At 41.1% G+C, this 21,050-nt stretch overlaps 1 protein-coding gene across 1 annotated transcript; it reads left to right on the top strand.

The window, feature by feature from the left end:
• Positions 1 to 843: 843 nt before the first annotated feature.
• Positions 844 to 20,276, top strand: LOC146384844 (rho GDP-dissociation inhibitor 1-like). Its single transcript, XM_084930258.1, has 6 exons — positions 844 to 953; positions 9,091 to 9,279; positions 9,989 to 10,072; positions 15,557 to 15,633; positions 16,659 to 16,722; positions 18,380 to 20,276. Exons 2-6 carry the CDS (start codon positions 9,093 to 9,095, stop codon positions 18,577 to 18,579), a joined length of 612 nt encoding a protein of 203 aa, XP_084786384.1. The 5' UTR covers positions 844 to 953; positions 9,091 to 9,092; the 3' UTR covers positions 18,580 to 20,276.
• Positions 20,277 to 21,050: the final 774 nt, after the last annotated feature.

Here is a 21,050-nt window from a genome sequence, read left to right as displayed (position 1 = left end):
ATTATGTTTCCTCTAAGATATTGCAGTTCTGCTAACTTATTCTATTTTAGCAAAGTTCCTTTGCTTCTGCAAAGTTTTTACAATTTCTGCAACTTTTCAGTTTTTTCAGCTAGTTTTTGCATACAGCTTCAGCTTTAAAGCATCCACACTGCATTTTCGCAGGAAATGCAGATTTTTCTAGTTAGTTTTAAGGCCATTGGCTTTACAACTTCTGCATCTTTCAACTGCAGTTGTGTGATAATGCATTTCTCAAGATCCACACGGGGATGCCTGTCCCTGCCTCACTGAAGACTTAAGGCAACAGTGTTTGCAGTCAGTGCCCCGAGGCACTGGTCCTTGGTTATTAATAAATAATAATGACTTTTATTTTTGGCCATTAGCAAACAGACCAGGAAAAGGCCAGAAAAAACAAAGAAACAGAAAACAACTAATTGAATTAGATGGAAAGAACACATAAATTGGTAATAAAAAAGATTTAGGTTGAAGTTATGGCTCATTACACCCGTGCCACATATTATATATGATTAAGAAAAATTATCAGAAGGTGTAGGTTTTGTAAGAATTTGCCTCTGCACACACATATAGATTTTAAATCAGACAAAGAAACATGTACTTCAAGGGGTTTTACAAGTAAGTATTAGAAGCAATCAGTGTTTTTTTAATACACAGGTCAGTTTTAAATATGTCCCGTTATCCTCTGTACCTTTTATCACAGTACAAAGTGTGACAGCAGAGCGAAACTATCCCACTGAACCCAAAACTAAACACGAGCTTTTAAGCGCGTCACCTACGTAGGGCGTGCGCGCCGCGGACCCGCTCCCGGGAACGTGACGCGCGGGCGGCGCACGGGGCGGCGCCGTCCCCTTGTTCGCCATACTTGTAGGAGAGCCCAGAGAGCAACGAACGCACTTACTGCAAAGGCTCCTGAAAACACTACTGCGTTTAATTTAAAGGTAAGCGTCTCCAGCTTCGAAGACAGCTTCTAACGCCCTCTCTAGAGCAACCATAACCGGCGCGCGTCCGTGAAGCCGCTCCGTTGTCGCACCGGCTCCCGTCAGCTGATGATAACTTGTCATGCTAATGTTAGCTGCAGGCTCCGGTTAGCTCGGCTGAATTGTTCCCAGCGGTTAACGAGCTAGCCACTTGTCTCTCTCCTCAGTCCCACCCTGTGTGAGAGGGGGGGTCGGCGGCAGGAAAAGTTGAGCCACATTGTTCAGTATTAATGAGTTTAATCGTTCAGGCTAATGAACCAGTGGCGTGAGTAAACTGATATGCTGTCAAAAGGAGGTTTGTTACCCGGCTAATAATGACAGATATATTTACTATTTTATCACCATGGCAGCTGCGGTTCATCTGGTTTTTTTTCGCGGATAATACATAATTGAGGAAAATTTGCAAAGATCCGTGATATTATCTTTAAAATAAACATATGTTCATTAAATTTCATTGAAAGAGCTGTTTTGTTTTTAATTTAATTTAATGCAGGAAAAATAAATATAGGAAACTCTGAAAGTCTTTGTGTTTATATGCCTGCCTAAGGCACTTTGACCAACGAACTATTAATTCGGTGTGTTAGTTAGAGATCAGTACGTTAAAAAAGCCCCACAAAAAGAACAGTTACACTTTGTTTTTAATATATGTTGTTGTTACTCTGTTCATCTGGGATTAGATTTATCTAGATTACAAACAAAGTCAGTCAGACCTTCCAAGAACTAGTTTATGAACAAAAATGTATACGATTTAGAGATTGCATGATATATTAGAGTATTATTATTATATAAGTGAGCCTTTATATAGGTTTATATAGGTTCATTCTTCTGTCAGGTGTGTATAGAGTGTGAAATGATTTGATGATGAACCTAAATAATAAATAATCATCTGTTAGCCTCTATTACACTTTAACAAAACTTAAATTCTTTGCACATGGAGTTACTCATTAACAGGCTGCCCGTTATGAAGGTCAGATAGATGTAATGGCACTTTGGCGCCGGTTTGTTGACTTTTTACTTGTTGGCGTTAACGTTTTCACAGCAGAGAAATAAACTCATGCCCCCACAGCGAAAGTCTTTCTCTTTTTTAAAGCAGCAAACACAGCTACTCCCTTGGAGCATCTCATTCCCCCTCTTTGCTGTTCTTGAATGTAGCTGGAGTCCCTTTCAGCTGTTAACAAACTGTTGGCTTGTGTATGGCGTGCATCATGGCTGGATTGAACATGAGTGTACCGCTATTTCAGTGATGTCGAATCAATACAGGAGCTCAGATCTTCTCAGATCATACAAAAGGAAATGCTGCAACATTTGGAAATTATAAGACTTTCTGGAGATCTGGAGACTTTCAGTTTACCTGTTGTAGCATATTCACCTGACTGTGATATGAGAAACTGTTTTGATGACACGGTATAACTTTGATTTATTAAGTTAGCATAACCAGGAGGAAGCCAGTGATGTGTGAAATAGTTTTGGTGACACTGCTTTGGTTGAAAGAGGGCGCCATTTTTGTTTTTACTGTTTCATTTATACGTTGTTAAAGGACTAACTTAATGTTTTATAAAGCTCAGTTTGATTTAATTTCTTTCTAAATGTACCAAATTTAATAATTCCCCGCTAAGCACGTCTGAAGAGCCAACTATATCACTCTTTACTGAATTTTTGCACTAAAGAGACTTAAAACAGTCAAACAGCTAAGGTAGCAGTTAGTTTGTTTAACCCTTACCTGGTTTTTCTGCGCTGAGATTGGACCAATGAGAATCAGGTTGTTTTGACAGATGTGCTGAAATAGCATGCAGTTTTTATGCATTCTATGCATAGACTGTTTCATAGACAGTCTGGCAGCTTGTGCAATATTAGATAAACACGGAAAACACGATTGTGGATGGTCCTAAAATATGGGAGAAACTGGGAAAAGCAGGAATGTTGACAGATTTGGTAAGGTGTGTCACTGCAGGTCCCCATAATCATTCTCTCCTCAGTGCTACTATTGGTCCACTAACAGAACATATTTAACTACTTAAAAAGCCCAGTCGATGAAAAAAGAAAGAAATTCAAGAAATGCAAAAGACGAATAACAAGATATAATTTAATATATTTTATAATTTCTCTTTGGCAAATAAATTACACATGAATAATACAAGGAGGTGAGTCTGTATTTCCAACCCTACAAAAGCTGTAAAGAAAGAAGTTGTCAGAAGATATTTATTTTATAATAAATGGTTATATAGTAGCAGATATGAAGCCCGGTTCACATATATTTGCTCATTGTGTCCAGGTTGTTGGTTGCATTGGTGGACATAGCAGACTCTGGTTGCTTAGGTAACCCACTAATGTATTTACCACCCTGTGATAAATCAATCAGTGGTATAATTCACTCACATTGGTAGTCGCTTAAGATGTTCACCTCAAAGCTGAGAAGAGTTTGGCTCACTTATTTTCGACTGCTCCTACAAGACATTTTATATTCCCAGTTCTTGTTTAGGTCAGGCTCAGATTTTTCTTATATGTTAGTATTTGAGGAAAATTATCCAGATTTATTGATTAATGCAAACCACTTGATTACAAAAAATCCTCAATGTAACTTCTTTGCTTCAGTGCTTTGTAAGCATTTCATCCACGTTTGTGACTAAAATAGACATGAAATAGTGACGTGGAGTATTGGAAGATTCAGGCCAGGTAGTTCCTACATTTCTCAACAAAAAGACTGAAAACACAACAGCAGCTGTGGAGATGATGCTGTCACAGTTTAACGTGGAGCCACAGTCTGTCTACAGACACGTGGTGAAAAGCGGGGAGGTGGCGTTGTTACCGAGAAAGTGAACTCAGCCGCAGTGAAAAAAAAAACATGTTTGTCTCGTCCAAAACTATTAAAACCTTTCTGATAAACAGCTGGTGTGAGTCCTTCGTCTATCCACATCAACAACCAGCGCAAACATGACATAAAGCAAACTTTCATCTCCTCGCATGCGCCACCGTTTTCCTTACACAGAGAAAAATCCACGTTAAAGCTAGAGAAGTTAGAATAAAAGCCTATTTATGCAGATTAACTGTTAACTTAATTAAACTGGCAGCAGCCCAGGGTGTACTAGACTAGATTTATTTCAAGGCTTTTGTAACATTGTTTTTCAGATTTAGATGAATATAAAACATAAATAATGTCATACATATTAAATTAAAATTTATTTACAGTTAAAAAACAAAAACAAATAAAAGTTTTTTTTATCTTGCAGGTCAGTAAAAGCATACATGGGGTCCGCAAAACTTTAAGCACTGACGTGGGGCTGTTAGTTTGGATAGTAAATTATTATTAAGTAAGCCGTTGGCAGGTTCTGAACATGTTGTAACATCATGATGATTCTTTAAAAGCAATTACAGACGGCATTAAACAGACAGACACATACACACGCACACGGTCGCTGACTAACATGCACAAAAATGCATAACAAAGATTAACCTTGACCATCGTTGATCCCTGACATCATCGCCCATGAGCAAAACATTGTTGTTTGCAGGGTATTGTTGTCTCCCTGCCGTGCGGGCGGCCAGTACGGACACCTAAGATTGGAATGCGATAACTCGAGAATGAGGCGACCTCGGAGCTTCAAATTATTACTATAGGTATTATCTATCTGCATATCTCAGTGAACTCAACCTGAAGGTCAGAGGTCAAGTTTTCTGAAAATCTTGTGAATGCGATAACCTAAGAACAAGGCAACAAAGGGGTAGCACCAGTCGCCGTAATTTAAATTATATTGCTGCTCAAAATTACAGCAGGCAGAAACCTCCATGTCTCTATTAAATTCTGTATTTGTTATTAATGTTTGCAAGAGGCCGGCAGGGGTAACAGTCTGGATTGGCTGTTGCCCTGCAGGTTGTTGTTCTTAGTGTTTGATACAAAAATAGATGAACCCAAAACAACCCAACACCAAACAGAGGATGTAAACGTTAGTGACACACTGCACTGATGAGGCTACAGGCTCCCGCATGCTTCCTCTGTTTGTGAAATTGAAGTTTCTTTAAGCTTCCCGTCCTGTTTGTGAGCCTGCTGAAGGCTGTGTGGGGCGAGTCTGTCAAACTGGGTTCTAGTCAACTCATGAAATGTCCTAATGTTAATATTTGGCATGACAGCACAAGGGGAGTCTTCTTAATATCACTTTTATTAACTTCTTACATCATGTCCTGTGAGAGCACGTGAACTGTTGAAAGTGAAAACACACGAGGATACTTTTTTTAAAACATAAAACATGGGATTTTTTCAGCTTTCCTCAAATAAAAGCACAAATATTATTATACTAATTTATTTAAATCTAAAATACATTTATGAGCTTACCGGAAATTAAATTTTTAACCTTTTTATTGAATGTTTGCTCAAATGGAAAAGCTTGTGACAGGAGAACTGTAGAGCATAAACGCAAGAAAGGTAACTTCTACTATCTGAAAATGTGACTGTTCCATATTTCAGACCTGTGCTAATCCCGTGAGGTATTGACGTTACAGGTGTCCTTACTCCTCATGAAAACATCTTCAGTTGTCCAAATTTAATCATATTAGGTTAAATATAAATATTTTATTTCCTCACTTTGTGGAGAAAAAGCGGCTGAGCAGGCAGTGGTACATTTGTGCTTTTATTAGTAACAATACAAAGTGAATATCCTAAAATTTAATCACTTGAGTTGTGTGGTTAACAGTTCACTCAAAGTGCAACTCAAGGTCAAAATCAGGGATGGCCAATTTATTTTAGTTGGGACACATACAGCCCAGTATGAGCTAAAGTGGACAGTTGTAGATTGTTTCCCTTTCTCTAAAATGGTGAATGGACTGGTACTCATATAGCATCTTTCTGCTTAATTTGTGCACTCAAAATGCCTCATTCACCTAATCACACACACACATTCATACAGCACTTTTTATCTGACATGCACACACACACACCTTCTGACCTTCCGATGGATGCATCGGGGTCAACTCGAGGTTCGGTATCTTCAGCAGATGGACTGGAGGAAATCAATCCACTGACCTTCTGATTAAACAGAGCCTCAGTGTCACGAAGTTTAAGTACACATTTACTGAACCAACCATCAGTTATAAAAGTGAGCTGAAGAAAAATAACACATCAGTTTTCCACATTATGAAAAAAACTGCTGACTGCCCATCAGCACGGCTCTTTAGGGTCACACTTTGCGTAAAACTGTGTCAGAATGATCACTTTCTGTGCTGCCCGATTGACCAAACTTTGGAGAATAAAGTAAATGGAGCTTGTCTACTAATAAATTATTATATGGTCTCACAGAATAAGATAGCAGTATATAAAGGGATTAAATTAGCCTTTTGTGGGACAATACAATCTAAAAGCTACAAGTAAAAGACTGATGTACTTGCACAGTGCTCAGTGGGAAAAATATTTAGCTTTAAGAAATTTCGTAACAGGGAGACCATGCAAACCAAAAATATAAATAAAAAGCTAAGAGTTAATGCCAGGAGTTTCACTCCTCGTCGAGTAACCGTCATCTAAATTTGACCTCAGTTAAATCTGCAGTTTAGTTATGCAAAACATGAACTCAAATGAAGATTGCATTAAAAAAAAAAACCAGTTGTTTTATCATTGTACATATCTCTAATAATGCATTTTATTTTTATTGAGTGGAAGGTATATCTGAAGTCACATGAGAAACTTGACCAAAGTAAAAGTTTGGTGTTTAAAGGCTCTGCTTGATTAAGGAGAATTTGTGCAACCAGCAGCTAATAATCACATTTTGAAGATGTTCTTGAAGTCTTACTTTAGTCACACAATTTTGGTTCCTTCAGGTGCAAGAAATTGTGTATATATAATGGTGCATTTGTAAGGAATAGAAAGGAGGAAAATTGAAGCAGGATTTTGGCTCCTGCTCAGGCATGTTTATGGCTGCGGCTCCTCGCATAGTTCACGTCTGTGCTGCTTATAGACATTTCTATGATGCCTGCTAGTTTAGGCAGTTCATAAGAGAAGAGAGAGGTATGCAGACAAACTCAAACTTACGATTTGTATCACAAAAATCACTAATTACTAAAATTATTTGGGACATTTGCATTATCCACAGTTCTTTTCAAACTTCCAGTCTTTTAGTTACAGCCACAGTTTACACAGTGTTGCATCTGAGGCTGGAGACTCGAAGCATTTAATCCATCTGTTGCTGCTGAAATGTAAACGAATGTCATGGAGGTATTAAACACTGCTGGCTGAGCACTGCTGGGTGGAGATGGAGGTACAATTAGTTCACAGCTACGTTTGCTGTATTGTTGAACTAACTGAAGCAGATTACAGTGATGTTGACTTAGCAGTTAATTCTTTTATCAGTTGTGAAAAATGTCCAGCCTAGTTAAATATCACCTAATAAATAAGAACGGATTATAAAAAAATCAAGAGTATAGTGACTAAAACGATCATGGTGCATCAGATCTTTCTAGCGTGCATGTTGACATTATTTCACTAACTTTTATAGTCAGAGGAAACACATCGGCTCTGTTTTGATCCTTTTCCTGTACAGCAGTGAGCTTTCGCCCCTCCCTGAAAGCTCGGACTCGCTCGTGTTCAGCTTTGACCAAGATGATGGAAAAACCTGGTCTGCCTAGAAGGAGAAAAACGAACAAGTTTCCATAGGTGAACATGTTCTAGAAGAAAGACAAACGAGTACACCTGCCAGCATCCCTCACCCAAACTCTTAACTGTTTGCTATCACTGAGTTTGTGGCTGTTGCCGCAGGGCTTCTGAGGTGGGCAGGTCCAATATCTACCACAAACATCCTGCAGTACAGGCTGCAGGCTGGCAGGGACCAGCAGTTTCCCTTAAGAGTACTCCCTATGTCATAACCTTGTACGTCCTCCACCACAGCTGTGTACCCCTTTATTTCTTACATTTATCTATTTATTAAATAAAACATTTTATTGAAATTGTACATAAATCCTAAGAAAATCCCCTGTAAAATATTATAAGTTCAGTAAATACATCTTGTTTCTTAAAATCTCCTCCTATGTCTCCGAAACACCTCTCGAAGTTGGAGTTGTCCAGGAGGCGTCCTGTTCAGATGCCCAGACCACCTCAAATGGCTCCATTCATGCGCTTGACATTCTTTTAAATGTCTAGTCTAGGCATGGATGTTTTTTGTCATAATGGAGCAGCCCTGTGAAGCAGCAGAGTCACTGCATCTGAGCAAAGAGAGTTTACGTCCTGAATTCTCTCTGCTGGTTTTTCCACATTACTGAGAGTTCGTTGTGTGCAGAGGTGTCCTTCAGGTTTTTTTTAAAAATGCTCCTGTAATTATTTACAACATCAAAGTGGCTGCTCTTAAGTGATTAAAGATACACAACCAGCACTAAAGTGTAATTGTAAGCGATGTATGCTAGAGTGCCAGTGGTGCATTCAGGCCCTGTGTTTTTTTTCTGTTTTGCTGTGGGTGGGAGGGGGGCTTTATTGTGAGCTTTAAGACTCTCGGTCCAAGCACAGCTCTTCCTGCTTTTGTTACACTGTGCGTTTGAGCAGTGGAAATTTTTTGGGCATTAGCCTCCTTAAAACGGGAACACAGTTAGTTTCTGTGCAAATGAAACACAAACCCATTGTCTCTGCATCAGATTAACTCGATCATCTTGCTTTCCTGACATAAATGAGATGGCTTCCTTATTTGGAGGTTTATGAGGACAAAACAAATGTTATTCCTTGTTCTTGTTATCCTTGAAACTCTTCCCTGATAACATCGCTGAGAAAAACAAATATACACGACTGCGGTGTACACTGTTGTGAAGCTGTTGCTTGGATGAATGTAATAGAGGTGAAAAAGACCAGACTCATGTCATCCATGCCAGGGGAACACAGTTGTTTTCATCTGACCTAAATAACTGCATCATGGGATGCTTGACGCCTCGTTCATGACTCCCCTCTCATTATTACTACTTCAAAGAAGTGAGATTAGATGACATAAAATGCTACACACAGCAGAGTTTGTCTTTTTGTTTACAACAAAACACTTGCCTCCCCAAGAGACAAGTGTTAGTAAGAATATAGGACGTCTGCCCACCTGCTTTCTTTCCATGCTCGCTATACCGTCACTCACATTTTTTCCCTCTCCAGACATGGCTGACGATGACGTGACTACGGAGCAGCTAGCAGCTATCGCCGCTGAAAATGAAGAGCCAGAGCCAGTGAACTACAAACCTCCAGCCCAGAAGTCAGTGAAGGAGATCCAAGAGCTGGATAAGGATGACGAAAGCCTACGCAAATATAAGGAAGCCCTGCTTGGCCCTGGGATCTCTGAGGCTGGTAATACACTGTGTGTGTCTGAGTGTGTGTGTGTGTGTGTGTGTGTGTAACGGTTCTGCAAAACCACAGTTCAAATTGTATCTCAGTTTTTCTTTAGAAGTGATTAATTAAAAACAGAAAAAATATGTTTATTTGATTTAATGATAAACATTAAAGTCCATTACTCTTATGTGTTTCTTGTTCACTGCTTCAACAATACATAAGAGGTCCCTGTAGGTATCACAGTGCAGGAAGGTGGTGCTGTGTTACAATAAAGCAGATGTTTTTATTGCTTTCGGTTTGTCATTGAACTGTTACACCCCGTTTGATGTCTTTATAGTAACCTGTGGCCTAGTGTTGTCTGTCAAACACTGATGATCAGTACGCTTCCTGCTGTGAGGAGAAAAGTTTGAATTGTTGACTGAGAACAAACTGAAGAGTAATTAATGCAGAATCTGTCCCAACTACAGCAGCCTGTCCTGATTTCAGCTCCCCTGAGTTCAAACACTTCAAACACGTAGCTGATTTTTACATCACATGCAGACCTCCTATAAATGTCTGGGTTTAGCAGACTGCATGTGAAAATGACGTTAAAGTGTCTTTAAGGATAAATAAAAGTTATGAATATAAACTATGGAGCAGCCAGCAGTAATCTGGGTAGTATGAGACACATGTTTAGCATGTTTGCTATGTCTGTACTGAATCACCTGTTTCTTTGGTCTTGTCTCAGATCCCAATGTTCCCAACGTCCAGGTGATCCGGATGAGTTTGGTCTGTGATAGTGCTCCTGAGCCGCTGGTCCTGGACCTCTGTGGTGAGTCTGTGCTCAGGCAGAAATCAAGTAGAAGTTTCTGATTGAACCCCAACATTCAGTGTTTGATAACTAATGGCGCCATATTGGAACTGCTGATCCTTCCTACAGGTTTCCGTAGACCAGGGGTCGGCCGCATGCGGCTCTTTAGTCCTTATAGTGCGGCTCCGCGTGGTTTGGGAAAATAAATTAGAAGTATTTAGCTGAAGTATATTTTCTTTATGTTAGTTTTTTTAACTTGTAGTTCTAAATTGGAAGATTATTGTGATATTGAAATATAAAAATAAAATTATATTCTATTATTTTTTTCATCGCTCAAAATAAGCGTCACACTTGCGGAAGCCGGTATACCCGCCGAAACGCCGTGCATTTATCGAGACTTTCAACCCCAGGTAGGCCAGTTATGGCTCTTCGGATCCACATTATGTCAGCAGCTGTTCTCCACCGTGAACTATGTTAAAAACAAACACCGCTCACGCCTCACAGACGACAGCTTACAGTCCTGCGTAAAGATGAAGTGACCTCGTACAGCCCCGATCTGCAGACGTTATGTGCAGAGGTTCAGGAGCAGAAGTCCCATTGTAAACATATCACGGCAGACCCGACGATGTTTCCGTGAACACGCTTTTCAGCATCTCTTTATTGACCACTTTTCACACACGGTTGCTGTAAGCCAGCTGTAGCTTTTCAGCTCACAGCCCGACACATACCAACACATCAGCACAGAGAGCACAGACGTTAAGGCGGCGAGGCGTGATTGCGGGTGCCGCTCAGGTGCGTCCGCCTCCCCTGCAGCGGCGCTGCAGACCACACCCGCCACACACATTAACCAGGTAAAATACATATTTAGGCAGAATTTTGCAAATATCTATTTTTCATGTTTCAGCAGCATAGAGCTTTTTTTCCAATTATTTTTTAAAAGTCAGGTCAAGGCTCCAAAAGCCCAAAGGCGATATATATCACAACAGTTTTTGTTTGCTACGTGGTCCTTTCTAGTTTCCTTTCCATTTGTTATATTTCTTTAAGAGTTCAAAATGTGTTAATTACATGAATAAAATGTAATTTTCTCTGTAGCACTTCATGGATTTCATAAGCAACACACCTTAGTTGTTCACACAAAGCATAAAGGTAAAAAACAATATATACAGTGTTATCTTAATTTTAGATGTCAAAAAGTATTTGCTGCTCCCAGTGTTTCCTTTTGCGTGGAAACCGGGTCCAAATGGCTCTTTGGGTGTTAAAGGTTGCTGACCGCTGCCGTAGGGGAACCTGGGAAAGGATTATTAATAAGTGGCCCACAGTTATGTTTGTTTCCAGGTTTGTCTCTTCTGGTCCACTGCTTTAGGTTTTCAGTTGTTTGCTATTTCCCAGCTGCCTGGGCACCTTCTTCATACCCATGTGCATGTGCAGGGATCGTGGTTCGCATTGTGAAAAAAACATTTGTGCGTGACTCAAGGAGTCCTGGATAACTCGGTGTCCCGCCAACATTTTCACCTCAGTTATTTTTTCAATTTTTATTTTGTTTAAAGTTAGAGGAATCTGCTGCTGAGTTCAGTATGTGCAAGATATTTTCAAGTTTCTTGAGTAGCCACACCAAAATAATTGTAAATATGAGAGGATGTAATTGAGCATCCTCGAGTTCATTCAGAGTGATGAGCTCACCTGTGAAGCAAACTGCTGAGACAAACTCACAAAGAAGTAGGGGTGGGGTGAAAAATCTATACTGGATAGTATCGCGATATTTTGTATCATGTGACACCAAATATTGATGTTTTATTAAATAAAATAATCTGGGGTTACTACGAATACATTATTGTTGCCTTATTGTAAAATCGACCCGTAACCATAACAGTTAATAAGAGAGACGAAATTAATATCAAGCAGGTTCTTTGAGTTCGTGTTATTGGTGCAGCCGTCCAACAGTCCCCGTTTCGCATGTTGCCCCTTGGGAAAAGTAATTTCCCGGCTCCCATCTATAAAATAATTGAAATGCCTTTTTTCTCTCATGGGCCAGTAAATCTCCTTCAGTGGTGGTGGTGGGGGACTCGAGACTCGAGGCCACGCTGCCAAAGCCAACAACGTGTTGTTCCATCACATTTTCACACACCATTATTTTCTTTCAAATCATTTTCATCCTGTTTCAAAGCTCTCAGAAGTGCTTGTCCTGCACCCCCAGTACAGACTCTGCCTATTATAATTCCATCCAGCAGCACTTACTCTGTGAAGGTCTGAATCTGCTACTAATAAGATTTACCGACACATCCCAGAAGCAGAGAGAAATGGACAAACTACAGCGACTGGATTTAGTTTTTTAGTTTCCTGGCACTAATTTAAAAGTTAATGTAAAATATTCCAGAGTTTTATAATCTTGTAGGTCTGAACTGCATCTTCTCACTCCTCTGGAGCAGCTTTGGGCCCAGCTGGCCTAGATTTGGATCAGTCCAGGACATTTTGTCCTGTTCCTCGTTGCAGCTTTTACTGCTTTCTCAGATAAAGTTGTGACTGTCCACACGGTAAATAAAGGCACAATAGTCCAGTTTGACTGATTGTGACTTTTTCAAAAATCCTGCCATTAATTCTAGTTTAAAGTCACAGATAGCCCTCAGCTATGCTCGTGTGTTTGTCCTTAAAGCTGAATATTGTCAGGCTTAAGAAACACTGAATTGAACTCTGTTAAGCCAAAAAGTGCCTCCCCCCCCCTCAGGAGACGTTAAAATGAATTGTCCCCATTGTGTTTGTATTTGGAGATAAAACATGTTATGCTTTTCAATAAAAAGTCCCTGAAAGTAATATTTTTAAGATGTTTCATGGCACAGTCATTTCTCCTCTTATGCAAGGAACCAAAACGTTTAATAAGGTTGATGATAAAACGCGCCCTCACAGTTTCGGGTTCAAATGACTTACAAACTGGCCCAAAATATAAGACTCTTACTTCTGTGATCACAGAGACTGTGATAAAAAGAAGCTTGCAGGAAGAAGAAGGAAAAGCAGAAGAAGGAAAGATTAGTGTAAGTTGTCTGTTTTTGTACTTCAGGAGCAGGAAATAAAAGTGGAACACTAACTTTCCGAACTTTAAAATATTTCTTAGTTTCTGCAGAGGTTTGAGTCTGTTTGGGCTCACTTCCTTCTTTGTTGTTGGTTTCTTGTGAAGCTTGGATTTAAGAGGACCCAAAGGAAGAGGAGGACACACTCTACTCAGCAAGAACATACTAGAAACAGCTCAGTTTAAAAGCCTTTTTTAGAGGCCTGGGAACAACAGGGCAGCAACGGTCAGCATGGCAGTCAGCTCCCACGGGACTGCCAGATGATTTTAGTGTCCCGAGGACTCACTGATTGTAGGAAACAAAGGGAGGGATGTAAATGTGTCACGCAGGGCGTGATTAAGGCAAAAAACTAAAACTGTTATAATCTGGATTATTTAAGAGTGTAATTAAAAAACAAACAAGAAATTACTGAACCAAAAAACATTTTACAGAGGTTTTCCTTTAAATTCAGATATAATTAAATTAGTGGTTTACAGATTAGTGGGTGATTTTAAGCGGTACCAATCAGAAGGTCAGTTATTTAGTTGCCAGTTGACGTAGTGTCCTTGAGCACGATACTGAGCCTCATATGAGTTTTTGCTCGACAGGCTTGTAGTTTAGAAGTATGACAACTAATAACTTTACTTTCTCTAGACCAAAAGCTTTCCTTGTCCAAAAATGTCTCCTGTGTCGCCTCTTTTCTTAATCACTTATGTTCTGCACATTTTTAATCTTAGCTTTGTTTTCTGTACTAGAGTAACAGAGTGTATACAGGTAAAAAGCACGTTTGTTAAGACATTAGGACACTTCCATCTAGAGAAGTGATCCAGTGGAACTTGTGCTTTTAACAAGACTCTCTGTTAGTAGTAGATGGTGTTTTCGCCATGAACCGTTCGCCAGCGTTGCTCTGCTAAGGGAGGCAATAAAGGAAGCACCGAAGCAGCTTTCCTCAGTATTTAGATCATTTGAAGAGCTCCCATCGTGGTTTCCATGTAAATGCTTTCAGGTCATGTCACTCTGTGGGGAACATTGCTAACAACATCTGACCAGTCAGCTGCTGGGTCTGTGCTTTCAGGAAGGGGTAGATAACAAAAGAAGGTGCTGCTGTAAAGGTAGAAGGTGCACATCGTTTAAAACAGAAGACAAGATGCTTTGGTGACGTTTTCATCCTGTTTTGGTGAAACAGCCTGACGTCTCTAATTAAAAGCAGTTTTAAATTGTTTATGGTCGATTAACCTCCAAGTTTGATCCACTCGTTTTTATTTCTTTTTAATATAAACTGATACAGTCACAGTCAGCAGCTCGGTACTAAAATCTAAGGTCATACACTGTTTTAGTTCCAGCTTGCCAGAATATAAAGTAGATGTAAAATAAAAGCTTAGAGGCTAAAGTGGGAGCTCACTGTATGGGGCAGTATGCGAGTCCTCAGAATAGAAGCAGCTCAGTTTGTACTCGTGAGCTTCACCTCACGATTGTGATCTAAAAGAGACGATCTGCATTATAATTAACACCTCCTTATCTCATAGTAATGTTTGAGGTCTACAGAGTGAGACGATGTTAGTGGATGGTTACAGGAGCTACGATAACATGTGTTCAGTGAATCTTTAAGATTAAAACATGAGGGTAAAGACGTGTGTGCTTTGCTCCTGGATTCTCACAGCGTAACAAGTACTTTGGTGGTAACTGTGCACTCAGTACAGCTGTGCTGTGAAATATCAACATTGTGTCAGTTAATAAAAACTCAGTATTTTACCTTTTTGATTTTATATGATTTATTGATGTTTACACCTTCATGCATTTGTGTTTTAAATTTATTTTTAAATTCATTTTTGCCAAAAGAGACAATGACAAACAAAGTCACTGTGAAGTGAAATCTGATGTCCTAACAGCTCTGTGCCCTGCAGACTGTCTAGCTCTCGCTTTTTACCAGCTTTCATATGCAAATGTTTTACTCAATAATTTATTTGTGAGAAATCATATATTCGGCTGCCTCTCCAGTAAGTCTCATCTTGAACTGCAGCTGATGACGGTGGTATTGTTCTCCTCTGCTGCCTTCGTGAGCTCAGCATAGCGCCACCTGCTGCAGGTTTGTGTTTGAGTGGCTGTCAAACTCACGACGGATCTCCACAGCAGAGGGAGGGCTGCTGTCGACAGCTACAGTCCAAGATGTTCAAGTTCCCCCATCTGCATGACCTGTGGGTCGCTCTTGGGGAAGCAGCTTAATGAAATCCAAGACCATAATAATAGTAACAGCAGCCTGGCCAAAGAGCCAGGACACGACACAGGAAGGGTCGCGGCTAAGCAGGTTAGCGAAGACTGATCAGCGTGAGAGTGAGAGGATTGCATGAATGAATGAATCAATGGCACTAGTCCTTATAACAGATGAAATTAAAAAATGCTGAAGTGAACTGTCACTGAGGTTTGGACCTTATATTGATTTGTCTGTGTTTGTTGTTGCTCACAGGAGACCTGGAAGCCTTTAAGAAGCAGGCCTTTGTCCTGAAGGAGGGAGTAGAATACAGAATAAAGATCAGCTTTAAGGTGAGAGCTGCTGGTCTGTTTAAGAAATGAGTGCATCTGTCCTTGTTTTCTGCAGACCATGTTAAAGTACAGCTGTTCCACTGATAGTGATGTTTTCAAATCTGTGAAGTTTGGGTCACTGGACAGGACTCGACAGCCATCCTCTAAGGCACATTTTACAGAAATATTGTTGGCACAGGAGCTCAATGTTGGCAGATTGCTGCTCAGTGAGGCTTTGATATTAAAAAAATTTATTTCCTGCCATTAACTATAGGAAATATTGCTCACTTCCTCTGAATCCACTGAGTGTAAGCACAGACGATGTACATAGCAACAAAAAAACAAGCGACACACATTGTTATTTATCTGGAACCACATCACAATTACAAAGCAGGTTTTAGAGCCACAAAGAGCCATCTGTAGCCACTCAATAACAAAAAATACAAAATCTCAAAGTAATTGGTGTCAGGTCATCTGTGCTCTCATTAAAACATTAGTTGGTAGCAGGAGAATTGTTGTAGATGCTCACAGGATGAAAAGAGGCTTTGTATCAGCTTAAAAACAGTTTTCAGCTAAAAGCATGTTGGAAATCATCTTTTTGGTGCAAAAATGGTATTTTATGCCTGTCAGACTGTGTTATCCTTGTCATTTTTATAGTTTCATAGAAGAAATGGGACCAAATTCTGTTTCTGTGACAGGCAGCCAATAACGAGTTGATGTTATATATATACGCAATGTTGGTTCACCCTCAAGTTAGGTGCATTTTTAGGCTTGAATTATTCACAGTTCAGGGTTAATTAGTTTAACAGGAAAAAAAACATTTCTCTGAAAAAGGTCCACAGACTGAAAATGAGTGAAAAAGCAGCCAATGTCCAAAAACCACTTTCTTCAAGAACTTTTGATCAAGTCAGAAGAAAGTCTGGCTCCTTGGAGGCAAAGTTTAAAGAAATGAGGGCCAGCTCAAGACTTTTGCACAGTGCCATAGACTTTCCACAGTTGATCTGTCTTACTGTCACATGTCTGATGCAATGTCTTTGTGTCCTCAGGTGAACAGGGAGATCGTGTCGGGGCTGAAGTATGTGCAGCAGACGTTCAGGAAAGGAATGAAGAGTGAGTGAAAAACGTCTGTACAAACACAGTTCCTCTGAAGATCAGCGTTACTGGTTGGATGCAGCTCCTGCATGTAAAGCTGATCATGTGCTAACAGCCAAACAGCAGCCTACAACAACCAGAGGCTCATTAGCTGTGCTGCTAATCAGTCTTTTTATATACAAGCATGCACAGCTGTTACTTTGCTAAATGAGCTATTAATGTCAGTTTGGGGCTGATTATTTAGCCAGTCGCTGATGTTGAATCAAAAAGGCTCCTTTGGAGCGAGCTGAAATGAGCCTGTTTAACAGATAATTGCTGGGAGTTTTACTTTGGCTCTTTGTTTAAAAAAATCTTGTCTCTCCTTGGCGCGTTAGCTACAGTTACAGCACATTTGTTTATGTTCAAACACGTACAGGCCTCAGTCTCACAGTCACCCCTCACACAACTTAAATGTTTCTCTTCATCAGTAAATTTAAACGTTTTTTCCTTACGATGAAACAGATAAAAGAGTGCTTAAGCACACAGAGGGGATACTGAGTCACAGAGTAATGGGTAATACTGAGTAACCACAGTTGTAACAGCAGCTCTGAATTAATGCGAGTGAAAGTGGATAAGACGTCTCATGTCACAACAACATTGTTACAAGCTGAACAAACAGTGAAGCAACAATCCTGAGACCTCCTGTGATCCAGAGCTTCTTCAGGGCCTGAAGCTTTATAAGTTATCGAAAGCAGCCTCTCACAAAATACTACTTTTTTAAGTATTATTTGAACATTTTTGCCTTTATTGGATGGTGGAGCAGTGAAGACAGACAGGAAAGTGAGGAGAGGAGAGACACAGCTGCTGGGACTGCTGCACTCGCCTGCTTACCTACTGAGCTAAAGCAGCTAACTCAGGCTCTTTTTAAAGCCTATGTTTGTGTTTTGCATGTTTAGCTTCTTTTTAAAAAATATTTCATTGGATTTTTATTTTAATAACAATTTAAGGGAATCACAGAATGACTCAAAGGCAGTGCCGTTAGACTGTTGTGAATCTATTTCACCTTTTTTGGTGCAAATTGAAGTGACAACAGATTCACAGGAGAGGCAACGAGAGCACTCCCCAAAATAAGAGTGAGCTGCTGCCTGCAGCCCATTCAGTTTCAGTCTAGCTCCGCCAGGATGGCAAATCCACATGAGGGTTTTCCAGATCAAGAGTGTGGAGGAGATAGTGGGTATCTGCTCGTTTCTGTGAGGAGGAACGGGAGTGCTCCTGTTTCTGACACACGAGGATCTCGCTGGTTGTTGTTTTGCAGAGCTCTAGCAGCGCTGCTCTTACGCCCCCTCATACAGACGAGCGTTCCTGCTGCTGGGTTGACGTCCAGCTCTCCTCTCTTAATATCTCCATCTCCTGCTGTGCAGTGAAACCTCGTGACAGCCCATCATGGTGATCTTATCTTACAGGATTAAGTTGTATAAATTATAGAAGTTATAGAAAACTTTTATAATTATATATCCATGTATATTTAAAAATTTAAGTCCTATGAAGCTGTTATTTTATTTTGCTGTAACTGACTCCTCGCAGCCACCTGCAGTGTCTTCATGGCCCACATGTTGGTAATTACCAGCCTGTTCACAATCTGAGCTGAGCTTGAGCGTGATGTAAAGATCTAACGTTTCCTCTCGTTTGTTGACAGTTGACAAGTCAGACTACATGGTGGGCAGCTATGGGCCGCGTGGTGCTGAATACGACTTCCTGACTACGGTGGAGGAGGCGCCCAAGGGCCTGCTGGCCCGTGGCAACTACGTCATCAAATCCAAGTTCACCGACGACGACAAGCACGACCACCTGTCCTGGGAGTGGAACCTGAACATCAAGAAAGACTGGAAAGACTAAAAGAGGCCTTTGTGTTTGGAGCTGGGGGTGTAGGGGGGGCCGCAAGGGATTCCCTCAGCCCCTCCCCTCCTCCTCCATCTTCCTCCTCATCCTCCTCCCATCCCTGCCACGTCCACCGCCATTTCTGCCTTCTTTGTTTTTGTCGTGCATTTCATGCTGTCATGCCTTATCTCATGCCTCGCTGTCTTAACGCCCCACCCGCCCCGCTCTGTCAGCACCAGTAGCAGCAGCAGTAGCAGCAACCTAACCCCCCCGTCTGTCCGTCCATCAACACCCTTCCTGCTCAACGTTCCATTGGTTGCGCACGAGCCCACCTCTGTCCATGCACTCACGCGCCCCACCGAGCTGTGCCAAGTAGCACCTTACTCCTGCGCCCGCCGCCCTCCTCTGCTTCCTGTTTTTGCCCCCAGTTTTTCACTGCTTCAAGAGATTAAGTCCTGCCCTCCACCTCCCCCGAAAAGGTGTCTTCCTCTCTCAGTATAAGTACATGTGGAAAAGCAACTGTACAATCAACTTTTGTTTGCCTTTTTTATATAATGGTATCAATGGTTGTGTAATGTGATTGTATTCACACGACAGTTAATCAGCTGTTCTTAGCACCACCCCCCAGCATCCACCTCCCCGTCTGCCCGCTTGCCAACCGCTCCACGCTCGTTTTGCTCACCTACTCGCTCGCTGTCTTTTGATATGATTACCAGTACCTGCCTTGAAAGAAAAACAAAACGAAACACATTCATTCAGAGCTGCTCTACGCCGCCTCTTTCTTCCCTAAATGTACTCGCACGCTCCCTGTCAGATGGGAGGCGTGGCCAAAGTGAACAAGGGAGTGGAAAGTATAAAAAGTAGCTGCCTTACGTATCGATTAATGTTTCTTTAGCATGCCTTGTGTGCACGAGCAGCGCTCGCGATCAAGTAGTCTGAATATGAAGGGCTCGCTCTCGCTGCCAACGAATAACCACCTGTAGCCCTGTTGTAGTGGAGACTGTTTATACAGGTTACTGAATGGCAGCTCTGCACACGCCCACTGCCCCCTCCACGCTAAACGCTTCCTGTAATCGGAGGGAACTGAATGTTAACAATTGGAGAAATTTTAATCTGGCACTCTCGCTTCTTTTAGCCAAGAGGCCTTGGCACCAACTACGATCGATCACGTGGAGAAAAACGGTAAAAACATTTTTAGATTTTTCTTCCCCCCCCCCCACTTTGCCTTAATGTTTGCCCCCTCCCCGCCGAAGCCCGCTCTCGTTCGTTCAGATCTTTTCATAGGTTGCAGTCAGGAGATCCCAGGTGTGGAGGAGGCTGAGCCAGGCGCCGTCTGCTGCTGCCGCCACTGCCGGAGACCTCGGCGGCGTCTGGTCTCACCCGCAGACAGAGGAAAACTGACATGAACAGTCAGGTGACACTATCAGAGAAAACACATGCTCGCTATTTAAATGAAGAATGAAGGTTTTAAAAACACGACTGACCAGTGACATTAAATATGAAGCAAACTCGTACTGTACCGAAACACATGGATGTAAAGCTTCTGTTTGTTCCTTCCTCATCCTCTTCTTCTGATGATAATTATGAATTCCTGCTCCATACATTCCTTCACATTGTACAGTTTCTATGAAAACGCTGGCATGCTGGTGGGGTTGTATATTCTATCGTCATTTGTGGTTGCTCTTCTCGGTCAATAAAGATTTTGCTCAACCTGGCCTCTGACGTTCTGGTGTTTTGCAAATAAAGCTTTTTGCTGTATTACACTGAATAAATTCCACTCAGGCTATGAAAGTGATGACTTTCACAGCTTGAGTGGAGCTGCAGGTAAGGCAAAGTAGCATTTCAAAACAAATGTATTTTACTAAAATTATTTATCTGTAGTCCTTACAAAGTGATGCTGGTTACTTGTGTATGCACTGTCTGCTCGGATCAGCTGGGTTTGTAGCGTTTCAAAGTTGCAGAGCGCCCTCTGGTGGACAAACTGTTTGGTGAATGGTGTTTCTCCTGCCTCTTCGGTTTTGATTTGTTGGTCATTATAAATGCTGACACAGATATATTAGTAAATAGCTAATATCAGCCGATACATGGCCCCCACTGATAGAGCAGACTAATTATTACATTTATTTCTATTACTACTATTATTATTATTTAAACAGCTGTAATGAATATGGGATAAATAAAATTGCAGCCGAGCCCAGTACTGTCGGAGATTTGCTCCTGTCAAAAGGGTCAGGATAAGAGCAGCAATTCCCAAACTGTTTAAAAATTGGACAATTTGGGTCTGGAAAGTCAAGCCAACACAGAAGTGGTTTAAATTGCCATTCTTCTTAATGTCCACCAGGGTCAGGGAGGGGGGGGTGGCGGGTGGCGGGTGTATCTGTGGCTACAAAAACACTTATGGGACTATAAATGTGTCAGATTGACCATGTCTACAAGTCAGCACTGCTAAATTATGTAATCATCTCAGATTAATCTATACAATCTGATTT

This window comes from Perissodus microlepis, chromosome 6, assembly GCF_051167445.1.
Source record: "Perissodus microlepis isolate ML-2025 ecotype Zambia chromosome 6, ASM5116744v1, whole genome shotgun sequence".
NCBI lineage: Eukaryota > Metazoa > Chordata > Actinopteri > Cichliformes > Cichlidae > Perissodus > Perissodus microlepis.
Note: the sequence above shows the minus strand (reverse complement) of the source record. Positions and strands in the feature narration are given on the sequence as shown.